Source organism: Felis catus, chromosome C1 (genome assembly GCF_018350175.1).
Source record: "Felis catus isolate Fca126 chromosome C1, F.catus_Fca126_mat1.0, whole genome shotgun sequence".
NCBI classification, from domain to species: Eukaryota; Metazoa; Chordata; class Mammalia; order Carnivora; family Felidae; genus Felis; species Felis catus.
The window spans coordinates 193,689,229-193,709,453 of NC_058375.1; the positions used below are offsets into that span (position 1 = coordinate 193,689,229).

General features: G+C 36.9%; 1 protein-coding gene across 8 annotated transcripts in view; it reads left to right on the forward strand.

The window, feature by feature from the left end:
* The window catches only part of PTH2R (parathyroid hormone 2 receptor), a 128,912-nt gene that overhangs the window by 60,374 nt on the left and 48,313 nt on the right, over positions 1-20,225 (forward strand). For 4 of the 8 annotated variants that reach the window (XM_045034412.1, XM_045034410.1, XM_045034411.1 and 1 more), the window contains 3 exons: positions 8,267-8,375; positions 16,807-16,917; positions 17,026-17,147. In XM_045034412.1, coding sequence (XP_044890347.1) covers positions 8,267-8,375; positions 16,807-16,917; positions 17,026-17,147 — 342 coding nt within the window. Of the gene's footprint in view, positions 1-3,236; positions 5,061-8,266; positions 8,376-16,806; positions 16,918-17,025; positions 17,148-20,225 lie in introns of those variants that run through there. The other 4 variants (XM_003991086.6, XM_023259649.2, XM_045034413.1 and 1 more) reach the window with 3 other exon arrangements.

The window sequence follows — 20,225 nt, forward strand, 5'->3', positions numbered from 1 at the left end:
TAATTTCCTCAAATTAATAGATTCTATTATGTTTCATTTAACATTTAGTTGATCTGTCTCTGTCATGGTTATAATCATTAATAAACTAAATACAATTCACTAAAAACTATTATATGAATTAAAAAGCTATTTTGAGAAAATTGTAGATTCACATGCAGTGTAAGAAATAATACAGGGATACTATATACCTTTCACCCAATTTCTCCCAGTGGTGACATCTTTCATAACTATAGTACAATAACCTAAGCAGGAAATTGATATTGATGGAATCTGCCTCTTTAATTCAGATGTCACTGGTTTTGTATATATTCATTGGGCATGTGGGTGTGGGGGGCAGTTTTATGTAGTTTTATCACACGTAAGCAGATACACGAGACTTACCACCACAGTTAAAATACAGAACAGTTTCAACACAGGAATCCCTCCTGCTCTCCTTCTATGGCCACAACCTCTTCCTTCTCTTCCCCTTGTCCCTCCCTCCTCCAATACCTAGCAATGGCTGATCTGTTCTTTACCTCTATCATCATGAAATTACTTAAGAAATTAACATTGCTTTTTCTAAGTAGTAATTGGACTCTACAAATACCTAATAAATTCATGTGGTTAAAATGAAAGAGAAAGGGTGAATGACAGGTGTGAAAAATGACAGTTCTGTGTGATCACATTTCTAGTATTGCCTTCTTAACTGATTTTGAGCCACATCACAGATAGATACATTATATTCTTTTTTAATATTTATTTATTTTGAGAGAGAGAGCATGAGAGAGTAGGGGAGGGACAGAGAGAGAGAGAGAGAGAGAGAGAGAGAGAGAGAGAGAGAATCCTAAGCAGGCTCCTTGCTGTCAGCACAAAGCCCGATGTGGGGCTCCATCCTATGAACTGTGAGATCATGACCTGAGCCAAGATCAAGAGTCAGACACTCAACTGACTGAGTCCCCAGGTGTTCCTGGATACATTATATTCTTAAACTGCTTTCAGTTTGTTTCCTGAATGAACAGAGTCATGGGAAGTTTTATGGTTTATTGCCTAATGTGAAAAATGGACTGGACTTTGGATTAGCTCTGAGTTAGAAGACAGTTTGTAAAAGGATTAAAAATCTTGAAGGGTGACTGGGTGGCTCAGTCAACAAAGCGTCTGACTCTTGATCTTGGCTCAGGTCATGATCTCATGGTGTGAGATCCAGCCCGGTGTTGGGCTCTGTGCTGATGGTGTGGAGACTGCTTGGGATTCTCTCTCTCTCCCTCTCTGTCTCTGACCCTCCCCCACTTATGCTCACTCTCATTCTCTCTCTCTTGAAATAAACAAACAAAAATCTTGAGAAGTCTGGACGCTTATGTTGTGGTGTGTGTGTGTGTGTGTGTGTGTGTGTGTGTGTGTGTATTCTGTGTATTTTATCCATATAACTTGTTTTACTTTGAATTAAACAAGGACAAATGGGGAAACACTTTCATAGTTGGTGTTTTAATTAAAGGTGGATGGTTCAAAGCTATCATTTTCCTTTTCTTTGTTAGGACCCAATATTACAGACAATAAATTCTAAATAATTAAAAACATGTTTCATTCTCCATCTCACTTCACAAAATAAAAACTTTGCCTGCTCTCAGGGATGCACACTCCTGAGAGTGAAATCAGTATTTAAGAAAGTAAAATAAAATATTAATAGGTCTATATGAACTCTTTTGAGGCCTGTGTGAAAACACGGAGTAGAAAGTTAATAAAACTGATTTATTATTTGGCCCAGGAAACTAGACTATATGAAAAGTCCTGAATTCCAAACAAATTTTTTTATTATAGACAAGCTCACCTTCCTTTTGGAGTATGGAAAATAGAATGTCTAAAGAAATTCATTCTCTTTAAACATTCTTTCAATCCTTTCTGACTTAGAGTCAGATTTGGTATATAAATATTACAATAACTTCCTAAGAAGGCATTATATACATTAAGGAAACTTCATTTTATAAAGGAGATATTTTTGCAAAATTATAAAATCATCATATTTTAACAGGTCTTACTTACTTTGTTTTTTGCAACCACCTTGTGGCAAATCTTCATTTACTAGAATGAGGTAATATTTTAAAATATTATATTGTGTTTTTTCAAGTTAGGTGGATTCTTTTTTAAAATATTAACTTATTGAGATAATTGTAGATTCATATGCATTTATAAGAAATAATACAGAGAGAACCCTGTACCCTCTACTCAATTTCTCCCAGTGGTAACATCTTACAAAACTATAGTACAATATCACAACCAGCATATTGACATTGATCCAGTCAAGATACAGATATATTCCATCTCCAAAAGAATTGCCTTTGTTGCCGTTCTATAGCTTCCCTCACATCTCCTTCTCCTCAGCCCTGGGGCAACCACTAATCTTTTCTCCATTTCTATAATTCACTTTGTGTCCGCTCTCTTTTTTTCTTTGTCCGCTTGCTAGAAGTTTGTCAATTTTATCATCTTTTCAAAGACATAGCTCTTTGTTTCATTGACATTCTCTACTGTGTTTTTTTGTTTGTTTTAATTTTATTGATTTCTGTTTTTATCTGTATTATGTCTTTTTTTCTACTTGTTTTATTGTTAGTTTGCTCTCCTTTTTCCAGATTCTTGGGGTGGAACATTGTGTTATTGATATGAGACTTTTCTTCTTTTGCAGTGTAGGTATTTAGTGCTGTAAATTTCTCTCAGCGTTGCTTTAGCTATGCCTTATGCATTTGGATATTTTGTGTTTTCATTTTCATTTAGTTCAGTGTATTGTTTTGATTTCCCTTGAGCCTTCCTTTTTGACCCATGGATTATTTAGAAGTGTGTTGTTTAGTTTCCAAGTGTTTGGAGATTTTCCTGTTATTCTCTGTTTTTGATTTCTAGTTTGATCCCATTGTGGTCTGAGAACATACTCTGTATGATTTCAGTTCTTCTAAACTTGTTGAGATCTGTTTTATGGCCAGGGATGTGGTCTGCCTTGATATATACTCTGTGAACACTTGGAAAGAATGTGTATTCTGCCTTGTTGAGAGATCTATAAATGTCTATTAGATCTCTTGGTTGATGGTCTTGTTGAGTTCTTTTATCTCTTTGTTGCTTTTCTGTCTAGTTGTTCTATCAATGGAGAAAGGAGTTATTGACATTTTAAACTGTAATTGTGGATTTGTCTATTTCCTCTTTCAATTCTATCAATTTTTGCTTCACTTTTTTTTTTTTTTTTTTTTTGGATGCATGCCCTTTTACGATAGCTGTGTTTTCTTGGTGGAATGACACTTTTGTCTTCATACAATGTCCCTCTTGGTCTCTGGTAAGTTTGTTTTCTCTGAAGTATACTTTATCTGGTATTAATATAGTTGGGAAATGAGGGTGTCAATAGAAGTTCAGGTTCCCCAGCCAGCTGCTGTTGGCACCTAAGATGGGGCTCCTTGTTACTGATGGGTGGGGATGGGAGTTGTAGGCCCCATGTGGTCTCCACTGACACCACAATGGGGTGGCCTCGTTGCGGGCTGACTTACTTGCTACTCGCTACTCAGTCTTTCCTGACAGCACCCCAGAGGGGGGATGGAGGGATACCTTGTTACTGCCAGCAGGGGGTGGAAGTCCAGGCTCCCCAGTGACACTGGAAAGGCGAAGGCACTTGTCACAGAGCAGTGTGGGTGAATGTCCTGGCTCTCTACTTTGCTCTGAAACTATCTCTGGAGAGAGTGTAGGGTCACTTCCTTACAGCCCGCCAAGGGTAGAAGACTAAGGCGCTCCACTTGGCCTTTGAGGTGTCAGGATAAAACTGCAGCTTTTCTCCTGTGGTGTTTGGCTTAGATTGGGCTATTATTGTGTGAGAGTTTTCTGTCTCGTCAGGCTCCTCCTTTCCTTCTTGGCTATAGAGAGCAAGGTTTTCTGGAGGCTTTTTTTTTTTTTTTGGTCAGTGTCTCTTGGTGTTTCTGAGTTACCAGCTTCTCGCCTCCAAGTCCCAAATACATGAGGCAAAAAGAAAACGCAGAGAATTCACCACTGTGTTGTCCTTTGGGATCTGAGGTCCCTAGCTGGTCTGCCTTCTGCTCTTCAAATTTCAGAATTTTATCTTATGTTCATTTTATGTATAATGTCTAGGGTTTTTCGTTGTACTTACTGAAAGAAATAGAGAAAAGTATATCTACCCCATCATGCCAGAAGTAGAAGTTCCAGAATGCTTCTTTTCAAAAACATCTAATTTATGGGTGCATGTTTACTTAAAAATGGAATAAATGTGAATATTGAAATTATGAAGATTTGCATATTCTGACTTTAACCAGTCAGTATCTGTAACAAGAACGTTAAGTACTTTCCGTAAAATACATCGTTTTCTTTCACATTGTAAATGATCACTTGCCCAGGAAAAATTACTAACATCCTGTTTTTACTAAATGTGCCATTTTGTTTTGGATGCAATCGTTTCTTTTGGAGTAATAGGCATTGAACATCAAAACTCCTCTTCTGTTTTAAGCACACTATGATTTTACTGTCTCTCTATGGTGAAGAACACTTGTAACTGTAACTAAGGAGGCAGAGAAAGTCATAAAAGATGTTAAACATTTCCTTATCCTCAGTTGGAATGACTAAAGAGCAATTTAAAAGTTCATGAATTAGCACATTGTACTCAAACTTGCTCCTGGTTAAATTGGCCACATGTGTAGAGTAAAATATCTGTAGAAGCTAAAGTTTATATGATGCTTATGTTCCTGAAAAGATGATCCCAATAAAAGGGCTAAGCCTGCACAAAAGAAAACAAAAACCGTATTTGTTCAAATAAAAATTTACAAGGGGTGATTTGCAATGTTCATGTTTGATAAGTGAAGTCAAATTTCTCTGAATCAAATTTTTAGTTCTGAATGTTGGGCACAGCTTTCCCAGTGTTTTCTAGGATTGAGGTACAAGAAAATAACTATTGAATTGGAAAAAAACAAACAACCCAGCCAAAAAATAAAGCAAAACAAAATGTGAATGGTGCCTGGCTGTTTCTGGGGAATGAATGGGAAGAAGTTAATTTTCCTACCATGCTCACTTAGATGACTCATCGGCTTCCATTTCATTCTCCCTTTTGGGTACGTGAGATTTTTATGGCTCACTTTTAGTGTAGCTACTTTTAACTCAGAATCTGTATTGTGTTTGCTTGATAACTAAATTATGGTATGTCTTCCAATCCAAAAAAAAATCAGTTTTTGTTTGGTCTCTCATTTCATAAGTATTATTAAAATAAATGTGAGAATTGGACTATGAATATTATCCAGAAATCTCTAAAACTATATTCCAGACTATTCACTGAGCAACTCTGTATTGTAAATATGTTAGGAAATAATAAACTCATAGTTTTCAGAAATAAGACTTATTTTTGATGCTGATATGAGTTCTTACGATAGATATTTTCTGTATCCCCCATTTCAAGTTAACCTGCCAGTGTATCATTTTATATGTTATTTAAAATCATAATTATCTGTAATCTCTAGGTGTTTTTATGCCTAATACAAACATCCTTCTATTTCTAATGTTCAGTCCCTAATGTCTTATTGCAAAACATAAAAAGGTTTGTTTTCCTTATTTCCTTAAAGGAATGATTCTAGAGAATAAGTATTTACAACCAAAAATTAAAGATTCGAGGTTTACAAAGGATTGTGTTATTGGGAGTTTGTCACCTAGGTAAATTGATAGGTTTTTCATTTGATTTAAGATGAATGGATAAAGGAGATGTGGTATATATATATATACACACACACACACACACACACACACACACACACACACACACACACAATGGAGTACTACTTGGAGATCCAAAAGAATGAAATCTTGCCATTGACAACAATGTGAATGGAACTAGAGTGTATTATGCTAAGCGAAGTAAGTCAGTCAGACAAAGACAAATAGCATATGATTTCACTCATATGTGGAATTTAAGAAATAAAACAGATGAACACAGGGGAAGAGAAGGAAAAATAAGGTAAAAACAGAGAGGGAGGCAAACCATAACAGACTCTTAAAGACAGAGAACAATCTGAGGGTTTCTTGAGGGGGAAGGTCGGGGGTGGGGGGAGATAGGCTCAATAGGTGATGGGCATTAAGGAGGACACTTGTTGGGATGAGCCCTGGGTGTCATATGTAAATGATGAATCACTTCTGGGTTCTACTCTGGAAGCCAGTACTACACTATATGTTAATTAACTTGAAATAAATAAATAAATAAATAAATAAATAAATAAATAAATAAATAAAATCTCTAAGCCCCTAGGAGAAAACAGAAATGCAAAGTTTTGGACCCTATTATTGTTAATAAATCTACAAAAACCACAATACTCAGTATTCTCATTCTGGAAAATAGATGAGCACCTGCAGAAAATTGCAGTTGACTACAGATACATTTATAAATTTTTTGACACCTCCCTTTAAAAGGTACAGATTAATTCCTCTCCCCCTGAGTGAGACTTGGTGGCTTGCTTTTTAGCTAATGGAATATGATGGGAATGACCATGAGTGACATCTGAGAGTAGATCATAAAAGGCATGGTGGCTTTCTCCTTGCTTTCTCTCTGGACTCACTCATCTGGTGGGAGCCAATTGTCATGTTGTAAAGACACTTAAGCACCCATAGAGAACCGTAGGGTGAGGAACTAATGTTTCCTCTCAGCCGTTGAGAAACTTAAGCCCTCTGCCAATACCTGTGTGAGTGGACCACCTTGGCAGTGGATCCTCTAGTCCCAATCAAGTCTAGGTAACCACATCTGTAGCTGAAGTCTTGGCTGAAACCTCATAAGAGACTGAGTCCAAAACCACCTAGCTAAGCTTATCCCAAGCTGTGAGATAATTAATGCTTGTTGTAAGCCACAGAGTTTTGGGTCAATTTGTTACACAGCTAGAGATGACAAATACAGATTTTTTTGCTCCTTAAATTCTGTTCTTTTGGAATCACTCTCAGTACCAAACGAATTGTATCATGTTAGATGGAGCGTGACTTTGTTATTGAGTTTTCTGGAAATTAATTGTGGTTTAAAGAGATATGTGTGGGTGCCAAGTTGACAGAGGTAGATTTTGCTGGCTTTGTAATGTGTCAGCTTAGCTGTTTAAACTGCATTTCCCAGAATCCCCATTCCCTTTATGTTTCTGGTTAGGGTGACACACAAGACATGCTTTCATGAGTGTTGGAAGGCAGAAGTGAGGCAGCAGCCATTTTGTTTTTTACACTCAGATGGTCAGGCAGGTGCTTTTGTATCTCACACGCATTGTTGGCTCTCTATTGGCTCATCTCATTGTGGGGGATAGCAGCCAGGCCTGCAGCAGATTCATATTTTCCTGGCTTCTTCTTTAACTTCTCTGATTCCTGGGCTAAGTGTGTTTAGGTCCATGATAAAGAATGCCAGTTTCTGTGGGACACCTACAACATGAAGGCTGGAGGCCCCGAGAACTCACGTGCATTCTACTGTGTCCTCATGGTTCCAAGTTCTTCCTACTCTCTCCCTCTCTTTATATTCATCTCTTTTTAACTGCCTGACCTGCAGATTTCTAGCTCCAGCATCAGACCAAAAAAAAAAAAAAAAAAGGCCTTCTAGAAACTATTTAGTCACCTCCCACAACTGTTTAGTCAAATCCTTGTAACAAGTACTTATTCTATTCTATCTTTACTTCTATTTCTCTATAAATCCTAATCTCTTATAGTTCTGCTTCTCTGATTGAAACTTGACTAATAGAATGATCTTCACCATTATCTTGTACCTTCAAGTATGTTGGTTGTCAAACCCATTAAAGTTAGTGCAAGAACCACAGTGTCCCTGGGAAACACAAAGATTACCAGTCCACCACCTCCAGAAATAAATTCTGACTCACTGAGTCTGATGTGCAGCATAAAGATCTACATTTTATATATGCATCAGATTCAGGTGGTCCAAGCAACAGAATCTGAACAAACAATTATGAATATTTGATCATATTTAAAATATATTTCATTGAAATAAGGTTTTCCAGTAGTAGAATTTCCTCTCCATTACTGGTGGTGCTAAAGCCAAATCTAGATGAACTCATCCAAGAAGAATTTATTATTCACTTGCTGTAGGTTAGAAGCATGTTTCAGGGTAGGAATCGGTATCAATGTATCTGATGAAAGATATCTTGTAGAAAGTTTGACTCAGATAAAAGACTATTTCAGATAGCTGGCTATCAAAACTTTAATTTTCAACTGTATCAGTATATAATGAAAGGTTATATCATGGCTTAAAAAATGTAATGGGAATATTGTTCTGTTTGTATTTTGTTCATTTCTACAGCTGGATTCTGGTGGCACCATTACCATGGAGGAGCAGATTGTCCTTGTCCTGAAAGCTAAAGTACAATGTGAGCTCAACATCACAGCTCAGCCCCAGGGAGGAGGTAAAGGTGCTGAAAACATTGTGTCTCCTTGTGTCCCTACCTCAGTCCTCTCAAAGACTTCAAATTCCCCTTTGGAGTTGGTAGTAGGGAGTTCCTCATCACTCATTGCATGTTTCTATGTGGAAGAGCATGGTAGCAGAATCGTGTTCTTCTCATTTCCTTCACTACAAGCTCTTCCCTTCCAATGGACGGAGTGACTTGCCTGGTTTCTGAATTTCAGAATAGCCTCTGAGCATGTGCACATCGGTTTCTTTCTCAGGCCTCTCTTTGGGATCTGTTTGCCTGCAGAGAGTATGCTCACTGGTCTGCCCTTAACCAGCTAGTAAGCTTGGAGGGGCAGGCTCTGTTCTGGTGGGTATTGCTTGCAGTTTTAGGTAGTACGTATAAAGATCAGAAGAACAAACAAGCAGGCCCTTTTATATGTACCTAGGCCCTGTTCTCAAAAAACATTTTCTCCTTAATAAGGTGATTATTTAATTTCCATCTGCCTGACTCTTTATGCAATTTCTCAATTAATTCCAAATTCAAGTGGGAAACTGAAAAAACAGAACTACAACACTACAGGTGAGCTTGCGGTGGCTTTGACGCTCTTGGATTGCTCTACTGTTGGAGCTGTACAGGAACTATGGCTCGTGGTGGTCCTCACAGCCTGGTGGTCACTCATAGTTTGCACTGGGGCCATTGAGAAAAGCTGTTGATTGGAATATTTGGAGGAGTGGGAAAACTATAATGTTTTATATGGGAAAATGCCTTGCCTTAATAGTTGAATACATTTAAAGAGTCTTTTTTTTTTAATAAAGGGAGCTGCAGTTTACTGAGCTTCCCTAAATTCCCAACATTCTGAATGCAGCAGGTAGTATCTTTAAAGCTATGCCGTATAGTGAAATATCTGGTTTGATCTACTTCATTCTAGTCTCCAAATATTTAAGAAAGTTTAAAGTTTATCAATAACTTCTCCTGCTTGAATAATATAAGCAATTTGAAATACTTTAATTGCTTCCAAATTGTATGCTATTGTCATATAATTTTTAAAACTTTTTTTTATGTTTTTATTTTATTTTTGAGAGAGAGACAGAGTGTGAATGGGGGAGGGGCAGAGAAAGAGGGAGACACAGAATCTGAAGCAGGCTCCAGGCTCTGAGCTGTCGGCACAAATCCTGATGCGGGACTCAGACTCACAGACTGTGGGATCATGACCTGAGCTGAAGTCGGCTGCTTAACTGACTGAGCCACCCAGGCGCCCCGTATTGTCATATTATCTTATGTTAATAAAGTCATATGATTTTATATTAATTGTATATTATAATTTTTGTTCAAGCTGAAATATGTCTTGCAAAATTTCTTTCTGTTAGAACTTGCTTGCAGCAAATGCTCTCAGTTTTTGTTTGTCTGAAAAGGTGTTTATTTCAGTCTCAATCTTCAAAGATACACTTTTTCTGGACATGTGACCCTTGGTTGGGAATTATTTACTTTTAGCACCTGAATACTATTTCATTTTCCCCCTAGCTTCCACTGTTATTGGTGACAGATCAGTTTTTGGTCTTTGATGATGGTTAGTTTTTCCTCTCCGGCTCCTTTTAAGAGCTTCTATTTGACTTTGATGTTCTACAGTTTTATTCTGTATCTACCTGTGGATTAATTTGATTTCTAGCGTCCGAGGGTCTGTGTCTTTATTCAGTGGTGGGAATATTTTGCTATTTTGTCTTTGAAACTTTGTTCTCCCCCGTTCTCCTATTGTGTCCATCTGGAACTTTATTTAGACAAATGTAGGACCTTCTTATGCTACTCTTTGTGTCTTCATGTCTTATGTATTTACCTTTTCTTTGTTTCTCTACTGCTATTTTGGGAATTTCTTCAGATATATTTTCCAGTGTGCTAACTCTTTGTTCAACTTTGTCTAATGGCTGTTTAATCCATCTACTAAGTTAATTTTGATTATCCATTTTTCGCATTCTAGAATCTTCATATTTAATTTTGATAGTCTTTTTATCTTCAATATCTTTTCAACTTATTCTTTTTTTCTTAAACATATTTTATATTCTGCATTTGATAATTCTAATATCCATAGACTTTGCTTGTCAATGCGTATTATCATACATGGTGGCTTTATTTCCTGTGTGTCCAATGATTTATGATAAAGAACTCATGAGGTCCTCATTTAAAGCACATTTTTCCAGAGACAATTTCTGTCTGCTTCTGTGAGGTGCCTATTGACCTACCTACGTCTATTTTAAAATAAATTTAGGCTACACATGAGTGTGAGCTTGTGGTTAGAAATTTTCAAAGAGTTTTTTTCTATAGTTTTCTATTCTTTTTTTTTATTATTATAATAGTTTTCTATTCGAATTCTAAATGGAGCCAGGAGCCAATCTCTTTCTGAAGGAAAGCTTTGTTTCTTGTTTCTTCACTAAAGGGGTCATTTTTTGGGGGAGGGGGGATCCTGTTATACAGGGGTTTTCTGTTCAATTTTTTGACTACATCAGGCTTCAGGCTCATCTTTTGTTACCTGAACACAATCATAATCCAAGCTGTAAGCCAGCAAATCCGTAGAGGCCTCCAGGGTAAAGCCCCAAATGCAATGCCTGCTGAGCCTATGGAATAATTTCTAGCCTCAGTGTTATTCTATTCATTTATAAATTTTAAAAAAAAATTTTTTTTTCCAACGTTTATTTATTTTTGGGACAGAGAGAGACAGAGCATGAACGGGGGAGGGGCAGAGAGAGAGGGAGACACAGAATCGGAAGCAGGCTCCAGGCTCTGAGCCATCAGCCCAGAGCCTGACGTGGGGCTTGAACTCACGGACCGCGAGATCGTGACCTGGCTGAAGTCGGACGCTCAACCGACTGCGCCACCCAGGCGCCCCATTTATAAATTTTTTTGACATTTATTTATTTTTGAGAGACAGAGAGAGGCAGACTGCAAGTGGGGGAGGGGCAGAGAGAGAAGGAGACACAGAATCCAAAGCAGGCTCTGAGCTGACAGCAAAGACACGGACTCAGGGCTCGAACCCACAAACCGTGAGATGATGAGCTGAGCCGAAATTGGATGCTTAACCGACTGAGCCACCTAGGTGCCCCTTATTCCATTCATTTATAGCTAGCAAAACTGTGTTTTAAGAAAGCAAGTTTTTGTATTAATCCAGTCTTTGTAGTTGCCTTGTACTAGAAAGGAGCTCTCTGACACTAAAAGTGTCTGAAAAGAGATTTATTCATGCCACCTGTGAAGAACACTGATTCTGATATCTCAAACATGCGGGGCTACTAACAAGAAGTGACATCACCATAAAGGGAGTTATAAAGATTATTATCTATCAAGGCTAAATGAGCTATTTTCTATGGAGTCTCATTAAATTTTGAGCTGGAAGATGGAGACTAGCTAGTCCAACATTGTTGTCTTCAGTGTCTCTTTAAGAGTTCGAGAAATATATTATGTGCTTATCGTGTATTGCTTCTGTAGTAAGCACTGGAAACAATGAATTGTTTCTGTCCTTGCCCCATGATGATGTCCTTGCCCCATGAGATGATGGATGACCTAGTAAGGGAGGTAGACATCTTTCAGTATGGTGTGTGAGTTTAACAACAGAAGCATCCCAACTACAGAACCAGTGAAAAAGTATCTTAATTGATTGGGGATGAATGGAGGAGGCTTCCTGGAGGAATAATCATCTCATTTTAAGAGTAAAGGAGCAGGAATTAGATGTGTAGAGGAGGAGAGTAAAAGGACATTCCTGGCAGAGGGAATAGGATGGGCAAAGGCAAGCAAGTATGAATTGGTGACATATCACGTGAGTGACACATAAAAAGAATAAATGATCAGGATATAAACTTATGTAACATCTAAAATTTCTGAAGGTGTGAATCATGTGAAACATGTAGATGAATAAATATCAGAAGAGAGGGGCGCCTGGGTGGCGCAGTCGGTTAAGCGTCCGACTTCAGCCAGGTCACGATCTCGCGGTCCGTGAGTTCGAGCCCCGCGTCAGGTTCTGGGCTGATGGCTCGGAGCCTGGAGCCTGTTTCCGATTCTGTGTCTCCCTCTCTCTCTGCCCCTCCCCCGTTCATGCTCTGTCTCTCTCTGTCCCAAAAATAAATAAACGTTGAAAAAAAAAAAAAATTAAAAAAAAAAATATCAGAAGAGAAAAGATCCTTTCTTTGAGACCTTTTCCCATACAAATAGGATAGAATTAAATCTGGTCAAACTTTGATTTACTTTTCAGTGAAAAATTATGTGTAATTATATGTAAATTGACTCAAAATTTCTTCAATTTGTGTGTAAAAAACTAGAATGACATTTTGAATTCACTGGCTAATTTAAGAAATTTCCATTTTTAAATTCTCTTAAAGTTGAGAGATGCATATCAAAATATTTAGGAGTGAGGTGTTATGCTGTCTGCAATTTACTTTAAAAATCCCACAGCAAAAAATAAATTCGATGAAATAAATATGGTAAAATATTAACAGGTCAGTTCTAGGTAATGTATATATATGCAATATTCCCTGTTTTATTTATGAAAAAAATTTTGTAATAAAAGGAAACATTTTCCCATGTCTATGAAAGAAAAGGAAAAGTAAATGCAAATACCTAGTTATAAAATGATTCAAGTAGTTAAAAACAAAACTCAAAATATTAATGGTCCTGGTTCGATTTCACAAATGTGGGGTTATATTGTGTTATGGGTAACTGTAGAACTGAAAAGAGACAAAGTTGGAGTCTCCAAATTTTAGATTGTTCTGTGTAAATATCACAGTTTGAGGAGCTTCACTAATAAGTAGTTTGTCCTGGCATACAGAAAAGATTACGAGGAATGTAATTAATGGTGTAATTTGTAAAGTGAGTCATCAGACAATTAATTAGTTTCTTGCTAACTAATGAAAGTATTTACTCACATGAAATGTGAAATGATGATCAAAGAGGAGATGTTAATTAAGATCTCTCTGTATTATCTTTGTGAGGTCATGGCTTCCCCAATCCTTTCAACCTTTGTGAATATTTATTATTATCTTTGTCAAAGGGCCACCAGAGAGATGAACATAATCTACAGAAACATTATTTTTGGGGAATGTTGGTTTTCTGAATTTTGGGGGGTATGTGTGTATGTGTGTCGGGTAGTATCTTGCAGGGAACTAGAAAAGTGTCCCCTTTAGAGCATGAAGAAAATGTCAGCAGATTTAGCTCCATAGTAGTTTAAAAACTACATAATTATAGAATAAACTGGTCATTGGATTTTAAACTTATAGTAAGACCTTATTCCATCATGTGACCAATCCTTGCCAGAAAATATCAAATGACATTGCAGCATACATTTTATAGGGACAACTTGTTACCAGAACACAGAAACACACAAGAAATGTTTGTCCACGTCCAATTTATGTAGATTGCACAATAGATATCCAGTGAAGGATCAGACAGTCCAGATAAATAAGGATGCATGACTCGTTAAAGACAAAGTGAATGGATGGGAAGCCATGTGGAATGTTATCAAAATACAGAAGAGTGCTTAGGGTAAAGTTGATGAAACAGACTGATTCATTGCACTCTGCTTACACAAGAAAGGAAAACAAAATGCAGGTAATGGTAGAAAGAAGCCGGTGAAGCTGTGCACCAGAAGCAGGAGCCAGTGTGATGGGTTCCTGGGTTGCTTGTGACGTGTAAAGGCCAGGCTTTTATTATGTGAACAAAGTGAGGCTGTTTCCAAGAAAACGTTCTCTTTTATAGGAACAGTGTGGGCGAGGGAAGACATTTTCTTTTTCTTCTTGCTTCAGCGGTCCCCAAAGCAAATCAAGTCATTTGTTTCCATGTGATATGGAGGACACTAAGAAGATAATTTCAGGTTTATGCTGGATTCTTTTCTGTACAGATCAGTGTTTGCATGACTATTCAAAACTGAACAAACAAGTTGACATCATGAACATTAGCTAGAACAAAATTCCTCAGCTACAGTTAGTGCAACTGGTAGCTGAAAAATTGAGAGAGTTATAATGGATAGTACCTGTAGTAGCAGAATAAGGGTGCCCAAAGATGTCCATACCCTAATATCTGGTGTTATGCCTGTGTGCGCTATGTTACATGGCACAGGGGCATTGCAGGTGGGATTATGGTTACGGGCCTTAAAAATAAGGAGATTATCCGGGATTATCTGGATGGGCTCAATGTAATCTCATGGCTTCTTCAAAGTGGCAGGAGAAGGTGGGCAAATAAGTAAGGGAAAAGGAGAGTGGAGGAGACACTTGAAATGTGAGAAGAGTTTGACCTGCCTCCTAACTTTGAAGATGGAGGAAGGGGTCATGACCAAGGAATGCAAGTGGCTGCTAGAAGCTGATAGCCAGCAAGGAAAGGGGGAGCTCAGTCCTAGTTGAACTCACTGGGCTTCTGACTTCAAGAAATAGTGAGATAGTAAGTTTGGGTTATTTGAAGCCATTACGCTTGTGGTAATTTATTTTGGTAGCAATAGAAAAATGAATACAGCACTCATTAAAAGTACTCTTCTTTTGAAATGGAGGATATGTTCTCTTCTTGGAAGTTCCCACACGGGTAATGGAGAGGAGTCCTGAAGAACACAGTGTTGGCACTGACTGACTTTATCAAGTCCATGTCAAGTGCTGGGTGGCTAATGCGTGGAATAAAACAGAATTCCCCACCTTCAGGGTCCCTGTGGTTTCAGAAACCAATACTAAAATAACACTTCATATTGGAAAGCAATGACAGCTCAGGTAAAAATATAGCAGAAAGGGGATAAGGAGTGTTTTGAATGTAATTCTAAATGGGGAAAGTTTACTCAGAAGTAACAATGTGAGTAAAAGTCTGTAGGATGGAGGGTGCTAAGTGCTGAGGCCATGGGGGAATTGAACTGAGAGGAGAGCAGGAGGACTTTAGCTGAGATAAATAAATAGTGGGATCTTGAGGGGCTTTCAAACATTTATAATGTCTTTATAAGTCTTTAATGTCTTTATAAGACTTGGCTTCTGCTGGGAGTGAGATGGGAAGCCTTTTGGAAGATTTTGGCCTGTTTTGTGAATAACTGAAAGGAGAGGAAGAACGAATCTGGAAGCCAGATTTATGTTTCAATGAAAAATTTCTTCAATTTATGTGTAAAGAACTAGAATGGCATTTTGAATTCACTAGCTAATTTAAGAAATTTCAATTTTTAAATTCTCTTAAAGTTTGAGATGCATATTAAAATATTTAGGAGTCAGCTGTTATGCTGTCTGCAATTTACATTAAAATACTGTAGCAAAAAATAAATTAGATGAAATAAATACGATAAACTATTAGCAAGTGTCAATTCTAGGTGATGTATATATGTATGTATGTATATACACACACACACACACTCACATTTATACACTATTGTCTGCTTTACTTATGAAAAAAATTGTAATAGAAAGAGAACAAGCATTTTCCTCATGTGTATGAAGGAAAAGAAAATGGAAATGCAAAAACCTAGTTATGAAATGATTCAAATAGTTAAAAGCAAAACTCCAAATATTGATCCCAGTTTGACTTCACTAATGTGTGGTTATATTGTGTTATGGGTAACTATAGAACTGAAAAGAGAAAGTTGGAGTCTCCAAATTTCATTTCATTTTTTTTTGAGTTTATTTATTTATTTTGAGAGAGAGAGAAAGAGGCAGAGAAAGAGGGAGAGAGAGAATCCCAAGCAGGCTCCACACTGTTAGCACAAACTGACATAGGACTTGATCTCACCAACTGTAAGATCATGACGTGAACCAAAATCTAGAGTTGGACGCTTGACTGACTGAGTCATGCAGGTGCCCCAGGAGTTTCCAAGTTTTAGGTTGTTCTGTGTAAATATCATGGCTTGACAAGTTTAGACCATGGGTGTGACAATGGAGATTGTGAGAAGTGATTGGGTTCTGGATACATTTTGTCCATTCAATCCCCTACCCCCCCCCCCCCACCACCCCACTCTGTATCTTTATACTTGATTCTTGAAGAAAGTAGATTTTGTGAGAATTTTGTTTAAGATGAGTGTTAGACTTAAACAAATGTCTAGAATTATTGGTAAAAAAAAAAAAAAAGGATCACTGGTAAAAAGGCAAATCCACATCTTGGAGCTTATCTGTGAAGCTCAATCTGTTTCATATATCATATTTTTTAGCATCAATTTTTTAAAATCTAGGGTAAAAAAATGTAGCTACAACTATAGAAGCTGTTCACAATGAATTCCAATGTTTCTTATATATAGTAATTGCTATAACTCATATATACTGGAATCACTAAAATATTTTTAATTTATGCAAACCAAATGTTCTTATTAGTGGACCTTTAAGGAGGCTGTGTGGATGAATCTGAGGACATTTGCACCTAATTTCACAACTACTAATTTGTTTTACATTTTGCTGCAGGTATTTTGAGTGCATTTAGTGTCTGGTTCCAATTGCATTTTTATTTGCTTTTTAATTTTTTCCTTTATTAGAGGGAAATTGTTTCCCAGAATGGGATGGACTCATTTGTTGGCCCAGAGGAACAGTGGGGAAAATATTGGCTGTCCCATGCCCTCCTTATATTTATGACTTCAATCATAAAGGTATTGAATTTTTCTGCAATGATTAATTTGGAATAGAAATGTACTTTTCCCCCTAATGGATGCCAAGGGAACTGAGCAATCTCAATGTTTTTCTTCGTGTCTTTACAGGAGTTGCTTTCCGACACTGTAACCCCAATGGGACGTGGGATTTTATGTACAGTTTAAATAAAACATGGTCTAATTATTCAGAGTGCCTTCGCTTTCTGCAGCCAGATATCAGCATAGGAAAGGTAATGATATTGGGGTGTCTGGGTGGCTCAGTCGGTTAGGGATCTGATGATTTCGGCTCAGGTCATGATCTCACGCTTTTTAAGTTTGAGCCCTGTGTCTGGCTTCACACTGTCAGTGTGCTTGGGATCCTCTCTGTCTGCTCCTCCTATCCTATCAAAATAAATAAACTTAAAAAAAACCGGGAAAGGTAATCATATTTTTGTATTTGCAAACCCCTACGGGAAAACAGAATAATATTTTTATGCAGTTCTTGGTTGTCAACTACTATATGTAAAAACCTTTTTATTCTGGGACACAAAGATTATAAAAGATAAAAGTAAGTTTGGAATCTTTTTAGATATCTAGTTAAGGAAAGGCGTAGGACCTAAAACATTCTGTATTTTCTTTAGGCTAGAGTTATCTGGCTGAGATACAGGCATATATACTAATAAATATGTGTCGGTGTCTATTATGTTATAGCACATTATGTTTATATTATATTGTATTATGCTATATTACATGATATTATGTGTAAAAATTGAGATAGGTAGTCAGCAGCAGGATTCATGACTTGTTTTACCTATGAATGGTTCCATCTCATTTCACTCTATATTCCTGAAGGAGATTTGTATTTTTAAGATGTATTTTTCATCTCATAAGATTAGCCAGTAGATGATTTCATTAGTATATGAAAGATTAGAGTTGTAGAATTACTGAGCAGCAAGGGCATCCTATAGGTCTTCCAGACGACACCTTAATTTTACACGTGAGTCAACTCAGAAGCAGAGACTTTGGGTGTTAGATTGACCCAGCTCGCTGATGACAGGATCTAAAGTGGAATCCTGTTCTCCAGATTTCTCATCAGTGCTGTTTACAGTATAGCAATCATATGTAAACTTTGGAAACTTCTAGATAATCAATTTTAAGTGATATATATGCTGTAAAAGTCATGCTTAAATTCCTATCACTCAGCCCTCGTAAGTAAAATTCTTGACGTATACGCATATGATGTTAGGAGTGAATATGATAAATGGATGTATAAATTATTTCTATGGTGACCTGAGAACAGTCTATAATACATAAACTGCCAGCATTAGACATTTTTCTTTATGCTTCATTTTTTTTTTTTTTTTAGTTGGGGGTGGTGAGTAGGGAGAGCAGTAAGGGAAGCGGTGAGTTGAAGATGTCTTTGATTTTGCACTACTAGGATTTCCTTTCTTAACTTTCTTCTTTTCTGACACATAGTGCTATCACCTTAATGAACTCTAGTAAGTTGCTGAAAGAACTTCAGCTTTATATTTCATTGTTGACAAGCTTCTTGCATAAAATTAGTCAATGTGAGGAGATGATGTATTCCACTATGGAGCTAAAACTAACAATGAGTTAATATTAAATGCTTCAAAATAATTTTAATTTCATTGACACAAGTAAACAGTATTTACTGTGATGAATTTATTTGTGCATTAAATGATGATGCAAATATTCCACAGCTTTTAAATGGCCATTCAGTTAAATCATGGTTTTATTTACACTGAACTCTACTCTTACAACCACTCTTTGTGATTACTATATATTCCAACAATCAAAGTAGCCAAGGATGGTAATACACCCAACTATGTACTAGTTCATGTGAAAATGATCTAAACATTAACTGAGGAGCACTTGGGTGGCTCGGTCAGGTAAGCATCCAACTCTTGATTTTGGCTTAGGGAGTGATCTCCAATGTTTGTGAGTTCGAGCCTCATGTTGTGCTCTGCACTGACAGTGGGGAGCCTGCTTGGGATTCTGTCTCCCTGTCTCTGTTCCACCCTGATTGCTATCTCTCTCAAAATAAATAAAAAATAAGCTTAAAAATTAACTAAAGGGGCGCCTGGGTGGCGCAGTCGGTTAAGCGTCCGACTTCAGCCAGGTCACGATCTCGCGGTCCGTGAGTTCGAGCCCCGCGTCGGGCTCTGGGCTGATGGCTCAGAGCCTGGAGCCTGTTTCCGATTCTGTGTCTCTCTCTCTCTCTCTGCCCCTCCCCCGTTCATGCTCTGTCTCTCTCTGTCCCAAAAATAAATAAACGTTGAAAAAAAAAATTAACTAAAAATTTTGATGAATTTTGTTAGCATAAATAATTTTATCTCCTTAATTAAAAATATAAAGAGTGTTTTCTATTGTTTACAACCTTTAAGCAATAATTTGAGAAAACTTAAGAAAACTAAATATCCCCTACTAAGAAAACTGGATATCTCCTGAAGTTTTGATATACTCTAGGGCAAAGTGATATTACTTATTTATGAGGTATTAATTCTTAATGGTTGTAAGGAGAGCTTTTGTATAAGGAATAAGAAGTAAAAACCAAAAGAGTGTGCATTAAGAATAAACATTTTTATTGAGGAAAATAAGATGAAGATATTTTACACATCTATTGTTTTGTTCCTTAAATAATTTCCTTATTGTTGGCTTGACAAAATGAGACAGTTTCTATTAGTAAAAAGATGGGAAGGAACTCTTATGATAAGCCATAAGGTTATTAAATTTTTGAGAGTATTATACTTGAAATAGTAGTATACTCTAAAAATTACCATATAATACATCTCATTTCTAAAGGCTAAATGAACTTCTGGAAAGCAATTTAGCAATATATATGAAAAACACTTCAAAGTGGTCATAACCTTTCATCTTATAATGTTATGCCTAAGGTTCAAGTATAAAGATTTGGACTGGGGGGAATTGAATGGACAAAATGTTCATTGAACCACTAATTATTATAGTGAATATTCTGAAGAATATAAGTTTTCAGTGAAGCACCTTCCAGAGAAGGTTAAATAAGCTTATATAAATGTTTTTTTGTAAAGACTTTGTGGCCTTAGGAAGTTCCTTTGTTATACAGTTCACAGAAAAAGAAAACACGTAATAAAGTTGTATGTATATTAAGAATGTAGATGTACAAAACAATAGGAAATGCTTCATAGAGATAGAATGAAAAGAAATACACAAAATACAATGCTTCTTTTTGGTTGGTAGGAATTCGGGAGATTTTTCCTCCCCTCTCTTTTATATTTTACACATTATCCAAATATTTTCTATAGAAGGTTTTAATATTTTATTAATTG